At 33.6% G+C, this 14,029-nt stretch overlaps 1 protein-coding gene across 1 annotated transcript in view; it reads left to right on the top strand.

Annotated features, from left to right (window-relative positions):
* Window positions 1–14,029, top strand: part of Faf1 (Fas associated factor 1) — a 399,930-nt gene that overhangs the window by 333,701 nt on the left and 52,200 nt on the right. Inside the window, exon 16 of the mRNA XM_077791122.1 lies at window positions 13,462–13,542. Coding sequence (XP_077647248.1) covers window positions 13,462–13,542 — 81 coding nt within the window. The remainder of the gene's footprint in view (window positions 1–13,461; window positions 13,543–14,029) is intronic.

Here is a 14,029-nt window from a genome sequence, read left to right as displayed (position 1 = left end):
ACATAAATGATCATAGAAGCTCTATTCATAATTACTAAAAGTGAAAACAATCCAAATGTCTATCAGTGTCCTTCAGTTCACCTTCAGTAAGTGAATGAACAAACTGTTATATCTCTGAAAGTTCAATTTTTTTTTGGTTCTATCTTGTAATAATTCTTTAAAAAAGAAAAAAAAACCGTAGGGACAGAGAACTGCTTAGTGGTTGCTGGAGGAGATTTGAGGGGATGATAGAACTGTTTGTATCTTGAATGTTGTGGTTACATGAATCTATATATGTGTTAGAACTTATAGAACTGCATGCCAAAAACAGTTTGTCTTACTGCATATTTGTTTAAAGTAAAATTTTTAAAAAGGAAAATAAACAGGTCTATTGAATTGGCTTTAAAATGTGTTTTAAACTTTTATTTTTCTTTCATTTGTTTTAATATTTTGGGGGTGCCTATGATAATAGCTATCAAAGGCATAGGACTGGGTCATTTGCAAATTCTGCAAGACAGGTATTATTTCCATTTTACAAAGAGGAAACTGTAGCACAGATTATTTAATGACTGTCCCAAGCCATGTACTAACTGGAAAAAAGTCATACTTTATAGACAACAGGATCACACAGTCTTTAGAAATATGGATTGTAGCCTTTGGAGTGGCAGTTGCCAAAGTGTAGTGTAGTGACTAGCATCACAGTCACCTGAGACACTTGTTTAAAATATATTCCTGGGGGACTGGGGTAGAGTTCGGTGGTAGAGCACTTGCCTAGCATGTGGGAATTGGCCCAGATTTGATCCCAGTACTGTTATAGATAAATGCATTCCTGGGTCACTAACTTATTGAGTTAGTTTCTCATTTCCTCTTATATAAAATTCAGATGATAAAAGTTCCTATCTTCTATGCATGTTTTGATGATTAAATAAAATATGTGTCTGAGTGTGGTAGTGCATGCCTATAATCTCAGTGACTTGGAAGACTGAGGCAAGAGAATAACAAATTCTAGGCCAGCTTGGCAACTTATTGAGACTTGTCTCAAAATTTGAAGAAGGGATGAGGTGTAGCACAGTGGTAGAGCCTATTATTATTTTCTTTTTACTCTAGACTGAGCTGAAATCTTGAGTTCATTTAATTTTACTTCATCATTGTACAAATGAGGAAACAGGTAACTTCTATTAAGTTATTTGTCCAAGATCATTTACAGAGTCAATCCTATTGTTATTTTTTTTCTCTTTTTAGTGTTACTTTCTCTTAAAAAAAAACATTTTTCTTATAATGGCACATCTAGTAGATGATTAAATAAAATATATGTTGGGAGGAGAAAATTTTCAAATGATCTTGAATTCTATCATTTTGTTTTTAAATAACATTTTCTTTTGAAAAAAAATCTTATACTTTTGCTAGAAAAATGCTTCCTAAATTCTCATTTTCACCTATTCATAATGTTTTTATAACTTATATGTGTTTATATGTTTGATTACACTACTTTAGCAATTATTAAGGATTTATCCTAAGGAAAAGAGAGACTAGAATAACTACATGTAAATTATAAAGAATACAACCTAGGTATTCTCTTCACTGCAAAGATTCCAGGTGTAACTGAGACAAAGAGCATGTACTTTGTAATCCTGAACTAGTTTATTCATGTAAAGCAATAGAAATATTCAGCTTTGCAATCCACCCAGAGTTTTTGTAAACTTCTCTACCTGGTAAGGGGGTGAAACTTTCTATGCAAGTTTGTAATCCAGTAATCAATTTGAATGTATACCCGTGGGTTATCTAATTACTATTTACTAGGAGACTGAACTATAGGATTTCACTTTTGAAAGTCAGGACCAGCCAACCATGGAGAGCAAACTATCATGTGCTTTAGGGCCTCTTCACATTCGCTTTACAAAATGGCATACTTCTATAAAGAAAGGCACTAACACCTGCCCATTCACTACCTTATTCTTCATTTTGGAAGAACTACTTATTACCAATTCATGTGCTTTCTCTTTAATCACTGAACATAGGTTAGCTGGTAAATACTTCCTCTGTATTTCAGTCCAAGAATTCTTTGAGTGACTGACTTTTGATAATCCCAGGCCAATTACAAAGAGTGACACAGTTTCTACCCTCAGGGAGCTTGCCACTTTATAAATGAAACCTCAGTTTCTGAAGCAATTAGGGAACAATTACATTCAAAATGGATAGACATAGTCCATATACAAGTGGTGTGGAAGGAAGTTAAAAGAGTAGGAGACCCAAGCAGGATAGAAGAATCTGAAGAGATAGTTTGAATTAGGTCCTGGGTAAGTACGGAAAGTAGCTCACTGTCTCATGATAAACTTGAGAAAAATCACTTAATCTTGTTGTGCCTCAGTTATTTACTTAAGTCAAAGTTACTTGATAGGTTATTGAGAAGATTGAATTAGTTAGTACATATCAAGTGCTTAGACTGGTACCTGAGTTATACTAAGTACTCAGGAAGTATTTTCTGTAGTAATAATAATATAAGCTGAATTTGGAAGAATTAATAGGAAGTAATAATCTTGGGTTGAGGGAAAAGGATGAGGCAAAAATTTAGAAATAAGATATAGCATAGAGGTTGTCATGGCGTTAGACATGTGGGAAAGGAGAAGTCATTTAATAAGGCAAGAAGCTGTTCATAGAATGAAGAAATGAGGCTGAAGATGTGCACTAGGGAACAAATCTATGTTTTGCTATAGAGTTTGAACTTTAAACTGCGAATAGCGAAAAAATCTATGTTTTGCTATAGAGTTTGAACTTTAAACTGCGAATATCGAACATTCACTTCTTTTAGACAAAAAACTGACATGATTAATTTGTGATTAATGAAACCAATTCTGATGGCTATGCCATTTGCTCACACTTTGTTCATATCTTTATAATAATATTTATTTTGTTATAATTTGTCTGTTTTGTTTGCTTTTGGAAGTACAGTGCTTTTCAAAGTGTAGTCCAGTGAGCCCACCTTTGTTAAAAATACAGATTCAGAATTTCCACTGGTGGTTCAGAGAGTCCTTTTTCACAAGTTTCCTATATATCAAGTGACATATAGGAATAATTTGAGAACGACTGGTTTAGTGGAAAGAACATGAGCATTAGAAACAGTTAGAACTAAGTATAATTTTGTTCCTTATATATACCATGGACAGGTTACATAGCCAGTTCAAATTTCAGTTTACCCTTTTTGTCATTTGGAAATAATAATACCCTATTATGCTGTTGTGGAGATGAAAAGAAACAGAGTATGTAAATTGACTAACCCAGATGTATGTTTCCTTCATTTTTAAGCTAAAACAACTATGTCTTATAATGAAAATATCTTACTCTTCTTATTGTCTCTAATTCCCAATCCAAGGCCTAACATCAAATAGATGTGCAGTAATTGTTTTATAAATGTGTAATTGAATGAATTTTAGCAGCAGGGACTGGAAGTTGTGGTACCTTTAACGAGATAAATACTTTAGTCTGAGAGATGAGGCATCATGCTTAAAATATGTGGGTTCCTTCACAGGTTACCAGGCAGATATGTAGATTGTCTCTGGGTTGGCTTAGCCTTAACATAAACTCTCACAAGTTAGCCAGTTTCCTCTAGACATTGAGACAGCAATCCATCATTTAAAATCCTGCCACTAAATAAATTAGCAAACCAGTCCTAAATCCAGCTTTTCAACTTACTCCCACATACCACTTCTATTGAGATGAAAAAGAATCTTTTCTAAACATCTCCACCGGAAATTCCAGAGACATTCTAGCAAAGCAAAATGATCACAGTAAGGACTTGGGAAGTTACTTGCTACTTGTGAATTCATCTCTCTATTTTCATAGTTCTACAGTGGATTATTTTGAAATTTTTCTGTTTAAAACTATCGCTAAGTGGAGTTTTAAAAATAAACCAGTTAGTCTAACATTTTAGCAATCTTTAATATGATAGGTAGTAACCAGATAGAATATTCAGTGGGGGTTTTGCCATAAGACTTATTTCACTGTTTTTGAGCACTAGCATTATTTAATGACTTCTATATTAAATTTCTCGAGGAACCACCATACTGTGTGCCAAGGTGGATTCATCACTTTATATCCCATCCTGCACTGAAAGATATTTTCCACCAACACTTGTTACTTACCCATTTTTTAAAAATTATTTTATCTTTATTAATTTTTGTACAATAGGTGTAAGTTCATTTCCCTAACAGCTAATGATGATGAACAAACACATTTTTATGTATTTCTTGGCTATTTTTATGTCTTCTTTGAAGAAATATCTAATTCTGATACTTTGAAAATATCAGACATTATTTAAATATTCTGTTTTGTAAGATTATTAGAATGCCCTATGATCTGAGAAATTTTCAGAAATAAGTTCTGAATTATCTGAACTCTAATTCTACACCAATTAGACTATAACTTGGAAGAGAAAAAAAAAAACACCCAAACACTAAAGAAGAAATTAAACTAAATTTTTAGTCTTGCTTGTGCCTAATTAATTAGTCCACTTATAAATTATAGTTTAATTACTAAAATCTCTGTTTTCTCTAAGTAAGTACACCAATCAGGTACTTAACTTAGAAAACATAATTATCAAGTTGGCCTTGGGGGCAGGTTTTGAAAACTCAACTTTAAATTATAAAATATTTTAGCTATTTTACTTTTTCTTCCTGAAATCACTGAATCTGTAAAATTGGCAGAGACTTGCTTATCTATTTTAGTGACTTAGGAAGTCACATAATTATCCTCTTACTTGACTTCAGTCCACATTTGTTGAATACCTACTGTCTGATAAGCACTGTGTCTAGTAATCAACATCAAGATTCCCCCTGAAAATAAACTTGGCATTCATGCAGATCATGTTACAAATGTAGTCCTGGTGTAACTAGTCACCCTTCACAGGAGAATAATTTTTCTTAAGAAAGGTGTTTCCTCATTTTCATTCCTACCTGTTATCATTTCTCAAGGTTTCTAGCAATTGCCAAAGAGTGGCAATAACAAACATTTGCTAAATGTTTACTATTATTATCCACCACATGCCAACCATATGTTAACTTATGCTAAAAACTCAGGTTACCAAAACACTTTTTTTCACCCTCTATATATATGCTCACAGTATAATGAGAAGGAAATGTGTAAATATATCATTACAACAATACGATGTGAATGGTGCACAGGACTGAAACCATTCAACACAGGTATGGTAGAAAAGGTCTTGCCTCTGAATACCTAGAACTGACTCTTAAGTTAGGCCTGAAAGATAAGTGTGATTTTTTTTTTCCTGAAAGAGAAAAGATGGAAAGTGTTCCAAGCCAAGGATAAAGGATGTAAAAGGCAGAGATTTGTGCAGAAGTCTAGTCTCTTCTGGGAGCTCTGAAAGGGTTTGTTGTTTGGTGTGTGGAAGGGAAAAGTGGACAGTTAAACTGATGAAGTATGGTTATGTTAGAAAGTTTTAGACTTTATCCTGATGATGTGGGGAGATCATTTAGAAACAGAAAATAGTGTTGTGTGATTTTATTTTAGAGGGATAATTCTTTTACTGATAACTGAGGTTTCAATGACAGGAATTTGATAAATAATATTAAAATCTTCATGAAAATAAGGAAATAAAAACCTTGTTCTTTTCTTTTAGATAAAATGTAATATAAATACTTCTTTTTAAAGTAAGATCTAATTTAAAATTTTTCTCTTTCCCATCATACTTGGCCCAGTACATTGCTCACAGTAGGTATGTTCAATTCATTACCTGAAACTAAGCCAGAATACAAACTGGTTCAGAACAAAGCCTGAGAACATATATCTAAGAATATATCTAAGCCTCCAAATGGAAAATAATTCCCTAATCTCTCCTACATACCTAAACACCTGTCCATTTTTCTCTTGCTTTCGTGTTTGATCAAATTATTTCTATCTATACCGTGAAATCCCTTTCAAGATTTGTTATTGTTAACCCATGCAAAATTTGTAATATGCTACTGTGAGACTTTAAATTTTTCATCATAATGTCAGAGCTAAGTTATAGCTTCTGATTTTTTGGTAAAGACAAATTAGTTACCTTTTCCTTTTGACCTTTCCTTTTCCTAAAATTCTCCCTAGACCTTTATAAAATTTAAATCCTATCAGGATTTTATTCCCTGCCTACTGCAAATTGAAAGTTTAAAAGGCTGAAACCAGTTTTTATAATGGTTTTAAAGGATCACCAAACTTTTTTTATAAAGAACTAAATAGTAAATATTATTGGCATTGGGGCTATCTCCTTCCTGTCACAGCTACTCAATTCTCCCATGATAACTTAAAAGTAGCCATAGATAATATATAAATGAATGGGCACAGCCAGGCATGGCCATAGCCAATATAACTTTATTTACAAAAACAGGCCACAGGCTGAGTTTGGCCCAAAGACCATAGTTTGCTGACCCATAATTGAAAGTAACCTTTCTCCTGTGTCATTTGTTTTCAGAAAGGAATCCTGACTCATTTAAGTGGCCACAGAATATACTATTCAGATTTTATCAGATATTATTATATCATCTCCCTGTTGCACATATGTGCATACACCAAAATTTTCCAGAGCAGTTAGCTAGATTTATTATATAACAGAGCTATCATATTAGAGTTGAAATATATGTTTGACTATTTCTCTTATTATGTTTGTCAGAATGTATGCTCTGAGTGGACATGTTCCTTTGTGAAGAATTTATATTTCTGTTTGGAAACTTGTTGTGGGACTGTTCAAAAGCACAGGTTTTATCTCCCAAACTCTGACCTAGATCCTAAAGGATTAGAGCCCAGTCCTGGTATTTAACCACTTTTTTCCATGAGTGTGGGTTACCTTTCTTCATGTGTGGTTTTCCTAAAAGTCAAAATAACATTCCAATCTCTTTTAACCTAAGCAATATTAGATATATTACTTTTAATAAAAAATATTCTTGCTGTCTGTAAGACTGATTGTTCAGCAGATTGCTATGGTCTTCTTAGGTAGTGCTTTTCAAAATTTAACAGCTGTAGGAGATCTGGTTGAAATTCATGTTCTGATTCAGTTATTCTGGAGTGGGATTCAAGACTCTGCATTTCTCAGAAGCTCTAAATTAACTTTAATGCTACATGTCCTAGGAGTTACTATTTTAAATGGTTCTTTTATTCTTATCTTTCCTCTATACTGGAAAAGTAAAAAATATTATCTCTAAGTATAGCTTCATTCTATATATTGTCTCTTAGAATTCCTGGCAGATGCTTATTATTTCTATCCTCCATATCTCTTAAATTCTCTACCATATTTTATTTCTTTATCTTTCTGTGTTCAAATTCAGGTAATTTCTTCATATTAATGATGTTTTATTAATTTTCCCTTCTCCTTTATCCATTCATTTGAATTCATTCATTAATTTTTGCAGTATTATTCTTATTATTCTGAAATATTATTCTAAAGCTATATTGTGTATAATTGAGAAACAGTAAACTATACTTATAAAATGTGTAATTTGACAAGTTTTGACATATCTATATAGCTACTAAACCCTTACTACATTCCAAATGGTAAACTATACATCACACCCAAAACTTCTTTATGCATCTTTTTAATCCCTCTCTCTTGGCCTCTGCCAACTCAGATGTCAAGTACCTGTGATCTTTCTTTCAGTATAGATTTGTTTGCATTTTCTGGAATATTATAAAAGATTAAATCATTCTGTGTTAGCTCTCTATTGCCATGACAAAATGCTTGAGAAACAACAACTTAAAAGGGGAAAGATTTATTTTGGCTCATGGTTTCAAAGAAACATCCATTGTCAGCTGGCTCCATTGTTTTGGACCTGAAGGAAGCTATAAATATCATGCCAGGAGGAGCGAGTAACAAAGGAGGTTGCTCACTTTATGACAGCCAGAAAGCAAAGAGAAAGAGGAAGAGGCTGGGACAAGATATATTCCCCATGGCACATCCCCTAGGACCTCCTCCCTTCAACTAGGTCTTACCTCCTACAGTTTCCACAACCTCCTAACAGTCTATTTCATTATGAACCATCAGTGGATTAATCCATTGATAAGATCAGAGTCTTCATGTTTTAGTCAGCTTTTCATCGCTGTGACCAAAATACCTGACCAAAACAACTTAGAGAAGAAAAAGTTTAGTTGGGGTCACAGTTTCAGAGGTCTCAGTCCATAGACAACCAAGTCTATTACTCTGGGCCCAAGTGAGGCGAACATCATGACTGAAAAGCAGGTTGGAAAAAAGCAGCTCACCTCATATTGGCCAGGAAGCAGAGAGAGAGATGTGGTAAGGGATCTCAGGGAAGAACCCTTCCAGGACAAGCCCCCATTGACCCACCTTCTCTAGCCATGCCCCACCTGCCTACATTTACCACCCAATCAGTCCATTCAAACTAGTATAGATTGATTAGATTGCAGCTTTTACAGTTTAGTCTTTTTACCTTCAAACATATCTGTATTAACACAGGAGCTCAGGCTGGGCATATAGCTCAGCTGGTAGAGTGCTCGCCTCACTTGCACAAGGCACTGGGTTCTAGTCCTCAGCATGCAAAAAAAAAAAAGGGGGTCTTAACACAGGAGCTTTGGGGAACACATCATAGCCCAACCATAATACCTCATTATCTAGTCCCTTCCCCAAAGCTCCACCTCTGAACAATCCTGCCTTGTGGAACCAAGCCTTTGGGAGACATTCAAGATCTAAACTTGTGTTCAGCATAATTGTTTTGAGATCATCCCCATTGTTGCATTTATCACTGACTCATTCCTTTTCATTGCTGAACATTATTCCACAATATGTACATACCACAGTTTTGCTTTGTTTGTTTGTTTGTTTGTTTTGGTTTTAGGAATTTTTTTTAATGCAAGTGGAATTCACATAATGTATGGTTAACTGTTGTAAAGCATACAACTCAGTGGCATTCAAGGTATTCATAATTTTGATCAACTACCACCTAACTATAGTAATAGTATTGCCTTTAAGAATAATTAAACTTTTGCATTTTTAAATTTTGCATAAATACCTTTTAAAAAAACATTGAAAAAATAGCCAAATAGCTCAAATTGCAGTGTCATATCTGTCTTTCTGATTAGTTCATAACACACATATATATACACACAAGAAAGCTTGAATAAGATATAGTATTCCAATTTAGTACTTTATTCATTGTTAAAGAAGCTGGATCTTAAAACCAGGCTGCCAACATATAAGGCAAGTCTGGCCTCCCAATAGCTGATGATGATGATTAAAATTTGTACTTATGAGACTACTGCCTGATCTCAGTTCCCATCAACCAACCATTGAATAGACATGGCAGATTCTGTGTAATTCACTCTGAATGCCAAAATCCTTACTTTTCTATTATGCAATGGAAAGATTGTCAGTCTACTTTTTTTTTTAAGAGAGAGAGAGAGAATTTTAATATTTATTTTTTAGTTTTTCAGCGGACACAACATCTTTGTTTGTATGTGGTGCTGAGAATCGAACCTGGGCCGCATGCATGCCAGGCGAGCACGCTAACGTTGGAGCCACATCCCCAGCCCTGTTCTTTTTTTTTTTTTTTAATATTTTTTTAGTTGTTGATAGACCTTTATTATTTATTTATTTATTTATGGTGCTGAGAATTGAACCCAGTGCCCCATACATGCCAGGCAAGTGCACTACCTCTGAGACACAGCTACATGACCATAGCAACCACCTCCACCACCATCATCATCATCTTCATCTAAGAAAATGAAAAGGGCAAAGCTAAGAATCAGTAGCTTCAGTTCTTAGTTGTTTATTCTCTGTCTCTGTTTTCACTGTTTTTTGAATGAAGTTGAGCAGATTGATTTAACCCTGCATTTCAGTGCTGTTGTTTTGGGTCTTGATTCTGCTTTGTGTTGACTACCTTCAAACCTAAGTCTCTCATTTCTGATCTTGCCTCTTCCTTTCAGTCTCTAACTCAATGGATTTAGAGGACACCATACCCGATTATAATTGGCTTAAAATGTATGTAAATGCAGCTAATAAAGGGCTTACCATTCTCTGAAATCATATTAAGAGGAATTGTTATGTAGTATTATGACAGAGGTTCCAGTGTCTGTCTGCTCTGAACAAGGAATAGTTTGACAAAAGCCCCTAATGTTGCTTTCAGTAGTGTTCATATTTTTGCCAGATACAGTACAGCCTCTTGGGAGACTGAGGCAGGAAAATTACAAGTTCAAGGCCAACCTTGGTAGTTTAGTGAGACTTTTTCTCAAAAAATAAAGAGCTGGGGATGTGGCTCAGTGATAAATCACCCTCGAATTCAATCCCCAATAACCTAAAAATATTAGTTTTTATATTTATGTACTCAGGGATTTTTTAAATGTTCACCTGTTGATGGTATCAATTAAGTAAATCAGAAAGAGATTCTCTGAAAATTTATTAATTTTTATTGGGGAATAGCATTGCAGTGAAAATAAATATGCCATAGTAACCTTTCAGCATGTTCAAAAAGGTTAGGTCAAGGAGAAATTTCTTAGCCAAAAATGAGGATGCCAGTCTGTGGTTGACAGACAGTAGCTGGTCAGATATCCTTGCAAAAGTATTTTTTTTTTAAATAAAAGTAGTCGATTTTATGCAGGGTTGTGGTTCTGGCATTAATAATGCATTACTAATGTGGTTCTGGTAATTACTAAAAGGCAATTGTGTGAGAAACTCTTCCTTCATAACCTCACAGCTTTTATTTATTTATTGTTTTGTTTTTACAAGTAAATCTATTTTTATTCTGATAACTTTCACAATGAATAATTGGACTATTTCCTAGGTTTTATCTGTTGTGTACATATTTTTGTATGAACATGTGTACTCATTTGTCTTGGGTAACTAATTAATACTGAAATGACTAGGTCATATGATAGATATGTTGTTAACTTTTTTAAGAAACTCCCAGACTGATTTCCAAAGTAGTTGTAGTATTTAAAATAACATAAAATCTGAACACTTAACAATAGATCAGTAGACTTTATAACAAGGGTGACTGGGGTGGCATGTCCAAGAAGGATTTGTTGAGAGGGAAGGGAAGAGGAAGGGAGAAAAGAAGTGTAGGCAGGAAGGAAGTTAATTGGTCAGGAAACCCTCTCACAACCGGTGCCACATTCTGGGGCAGAGATCTTATATTTAACAGCCTTTAATATCTGCAACAGTCTGTTTTAAAACAAAGCTGTTTACTTAGAATGCTTGTATTATAAACTGTATTTGTGCTTAAATGGCTTCCAGCTGTGATAGCTTATCCCTTTGTTGTATGTACATAGTATCATAACAAGTCATTCCTGCCTAGCCAGTCAATTGCATTGACTCAGATGGGGCCACTTTATGGATGAGCTGAATCTTTTTCCTCCTTAATTTTTACTGCAAACAATAGATATTTTATGCCTGGAAAGATGATTCATTTATTCATTGTTACACTTGAGGATAGGCTATAGCTTACTGGCAGAGTATGTATTTTAGCATGCTGTAGGCCCTGGGTTTAGTCCCCAGCACCAAAATGGTAGGTGGGTATGTAGATTGATTGAATCTGTGTGTGGAATACAGAGGTATATAATATAGATGATTTCTATTTGTGGAGGTTACAGTATCGTGGGAAAAACACACCTTAAATACATAATTATATGATAATTAATTGCAATTGTGATAAATGCTTTAAAGGAAAAGCAGAAAATGTGTTCTGAGATAAACCTAAACCAATTTGAAAAGTCTTAGGTCAGGAAAGTAAAGTCAAATTAAAATTTTAAACATCTTAAATATTTCCCCATTTAAATATAGAAAGGTAAGATTACTTTCATAATTTGTTGATTGTATTCTAGAGATAGATTAATTTGAAAAGATGCATTATCCATAAAGGCAGAGGATCCTTAGAAGTTCAATTCTTTATTTTAATAGATGTCTAAAAAGAAAGACAATATTTACCCCAAAACACATAGCTTGCTACTGACAGGGCTAGAACTCAAAACACAAGTATGCTAGTCTTCTCTCTTCTATTACCTGAAAATAATTATCAAATATAGATCAGCAATGGTCAAATGAACTATTAAGGAGCCACTCTATATAAATTGTGTTTGGGGTAGGGAAATGAGTTCATAGAGTAATGCATTAGGCAAATACAGATAAACACAGAAAAACAAAAATATTCCTTAGCAGTTTGATTGTGTCTAGTCATAGTAAAACCTTGGTTAATAGACCCAAATGAAAGATAATCAGTTGAAATTAGTGAAATGTAATTAAAGAAAAATGCTACTACAACTTTAAAATGTAAATACTAAGTGCTAAATGTGTCTCTAATAAGATGCTTTTAAAATTCATTTTTATTCAGGTATATTATTTGACATATAAATTGTTCTGACTGCTTTCTAGCCTGAGTGATCTCTAAGGTTAAACATGGTTCTGGATATTTTATTACCAAATATAATTTCCCCAATATACCCTTATACCCTTTCATCATACATAGTATAACACTCAGCTTCAGGTTAGCAACATCTAATTCTTCCTGATTTTTTTGTTGAAAGACTGAGAATCAGTGAAATATTATAATTCTTAACAGAGCTTTTATTTTGAGACAGGGCTTCACTAGATTGCCTAGACTGGACTAGAACTTATCCTCTGCCTGCCTTAGTCTCCGAAGTGCCATTGTGCCTGACAAATATCCAGTTTTATAGGTCAAAAATATTCAAATATTGATGACTTTACATGGTTCAACCTAATACACAAATGACTAAAGGGAACCAACACTAATGTGGACAGGTATGGGTATTTATTAAGTTTGAGTACAAGTATATTATTGGCTACACTGCTGAGCTTTGCAAATGAGAAATTCTGTTAGTGAATTAAATTTTAATTTCATATGAAATCATGATTTATATATAGGCAGATGGTATACTCACTTCAGAAGCTAAAATATTGAACAAGATTTTTGAACTTAGGTAACTTCTGTTACTTGCACTTCATGAATATAAATGTAGTGGTAAAATACTTACTTGATGAGCAAAGTTTTACTGCTGAGGTGTCGAATGAGGTTAACATAACAAGCATATTTTACTTTCATTCTTCCCAGTCCTTAGTCCCACTGATGAACAGTCTCTAAATCTTAGAAAAAAATCAAAATAAGGGCAAAAAGGAACTAATAATTATGCAAATGAACTAGTGTCAGATGCTTTGTTAGGCAGTTTCATATTGTTGCATTTAGTTCTCACAATAACCCTAGAAGACAAATATTATGTCTATTTTACAATTAAGGAATAGAGAGCTCTAGAAAGGTTAAATAACTTACACACACAGTTTATAAGTAGCAGAGCTAGAATTTAAACATCTTTACTATTTATTACCATATTACTCATTGTTTGTTTTTTTATGTCTGGTACACCTAAAACATTCCTTATTTAATAATAAATTCATGCAGAAATAATACAAGGGGGTTACCATCAGTTTTTTTCTTTAAAAAAATATTAAAACTCAGTTGACTCTTTTTTCTTTCTTTTAAGGATGAACGTGAAGCCAGAGAAAATGTGAAGAGAGAGCAAGATGAGGCCTATCGCCTTTCACTTGAGGCTGACAGAGCAAAGGTAGGTTTTGTCAAGGTACTTCTGGAATGTAGATATACTCCTGCTCTTTGATTATCTGAATATCAGCCCTTTTATTACTTTGAACCGCCAAAATATTGGATTTGCAATAGGGAGAGCTAGATTTAATAAAGAGAAAACATAATTCTATCCATAATCCTTAAAGCATGGTTCATTTAGACAAAATAAAGTTTGTCAGAATCATAAAAATAACAATAAGAATGAGCCTATAGTATTTTATTTATTATTTATTGGTCTGTCATACAGCCTAACAGTTTAAAAAAATAATAACTCTAGGTGATTCTAATGTGTAGTCACTGTTAATGACACTGATTTGTTTAATCTTAGAAAAAAATCAAAAATTTGATTTTCTTCTTCAGGACCTGCTACTGTATTGGGTTTTGAAAATGGAGTGGAAAATGTATAAGCCATAGTTTCTGCCCTCAAAGGAATACTGATAAATGTGATTGATTAGATTAAGTCAATAACA

Source organism: Urocitellus parryii, chromosome 11, assembly GCF_045843805.1.
Source record: "Urocitellus parryii isolate mUroPar1 chromosome 11, mUroPar1.hap1, whole genome shotgun sequence".
NCBI classification, from domain to species: domain Eukaryota; kingdom Metazoa; phylum Chordata; class Mammalia; order Rodentia; family Sciuridae; genus Urocitellus; species Urocitellus parryii.
Note: the sequence above shows the minus strand (reverse complement) of the source record. Positions and strands in the feature narration are given on the sequence as shown.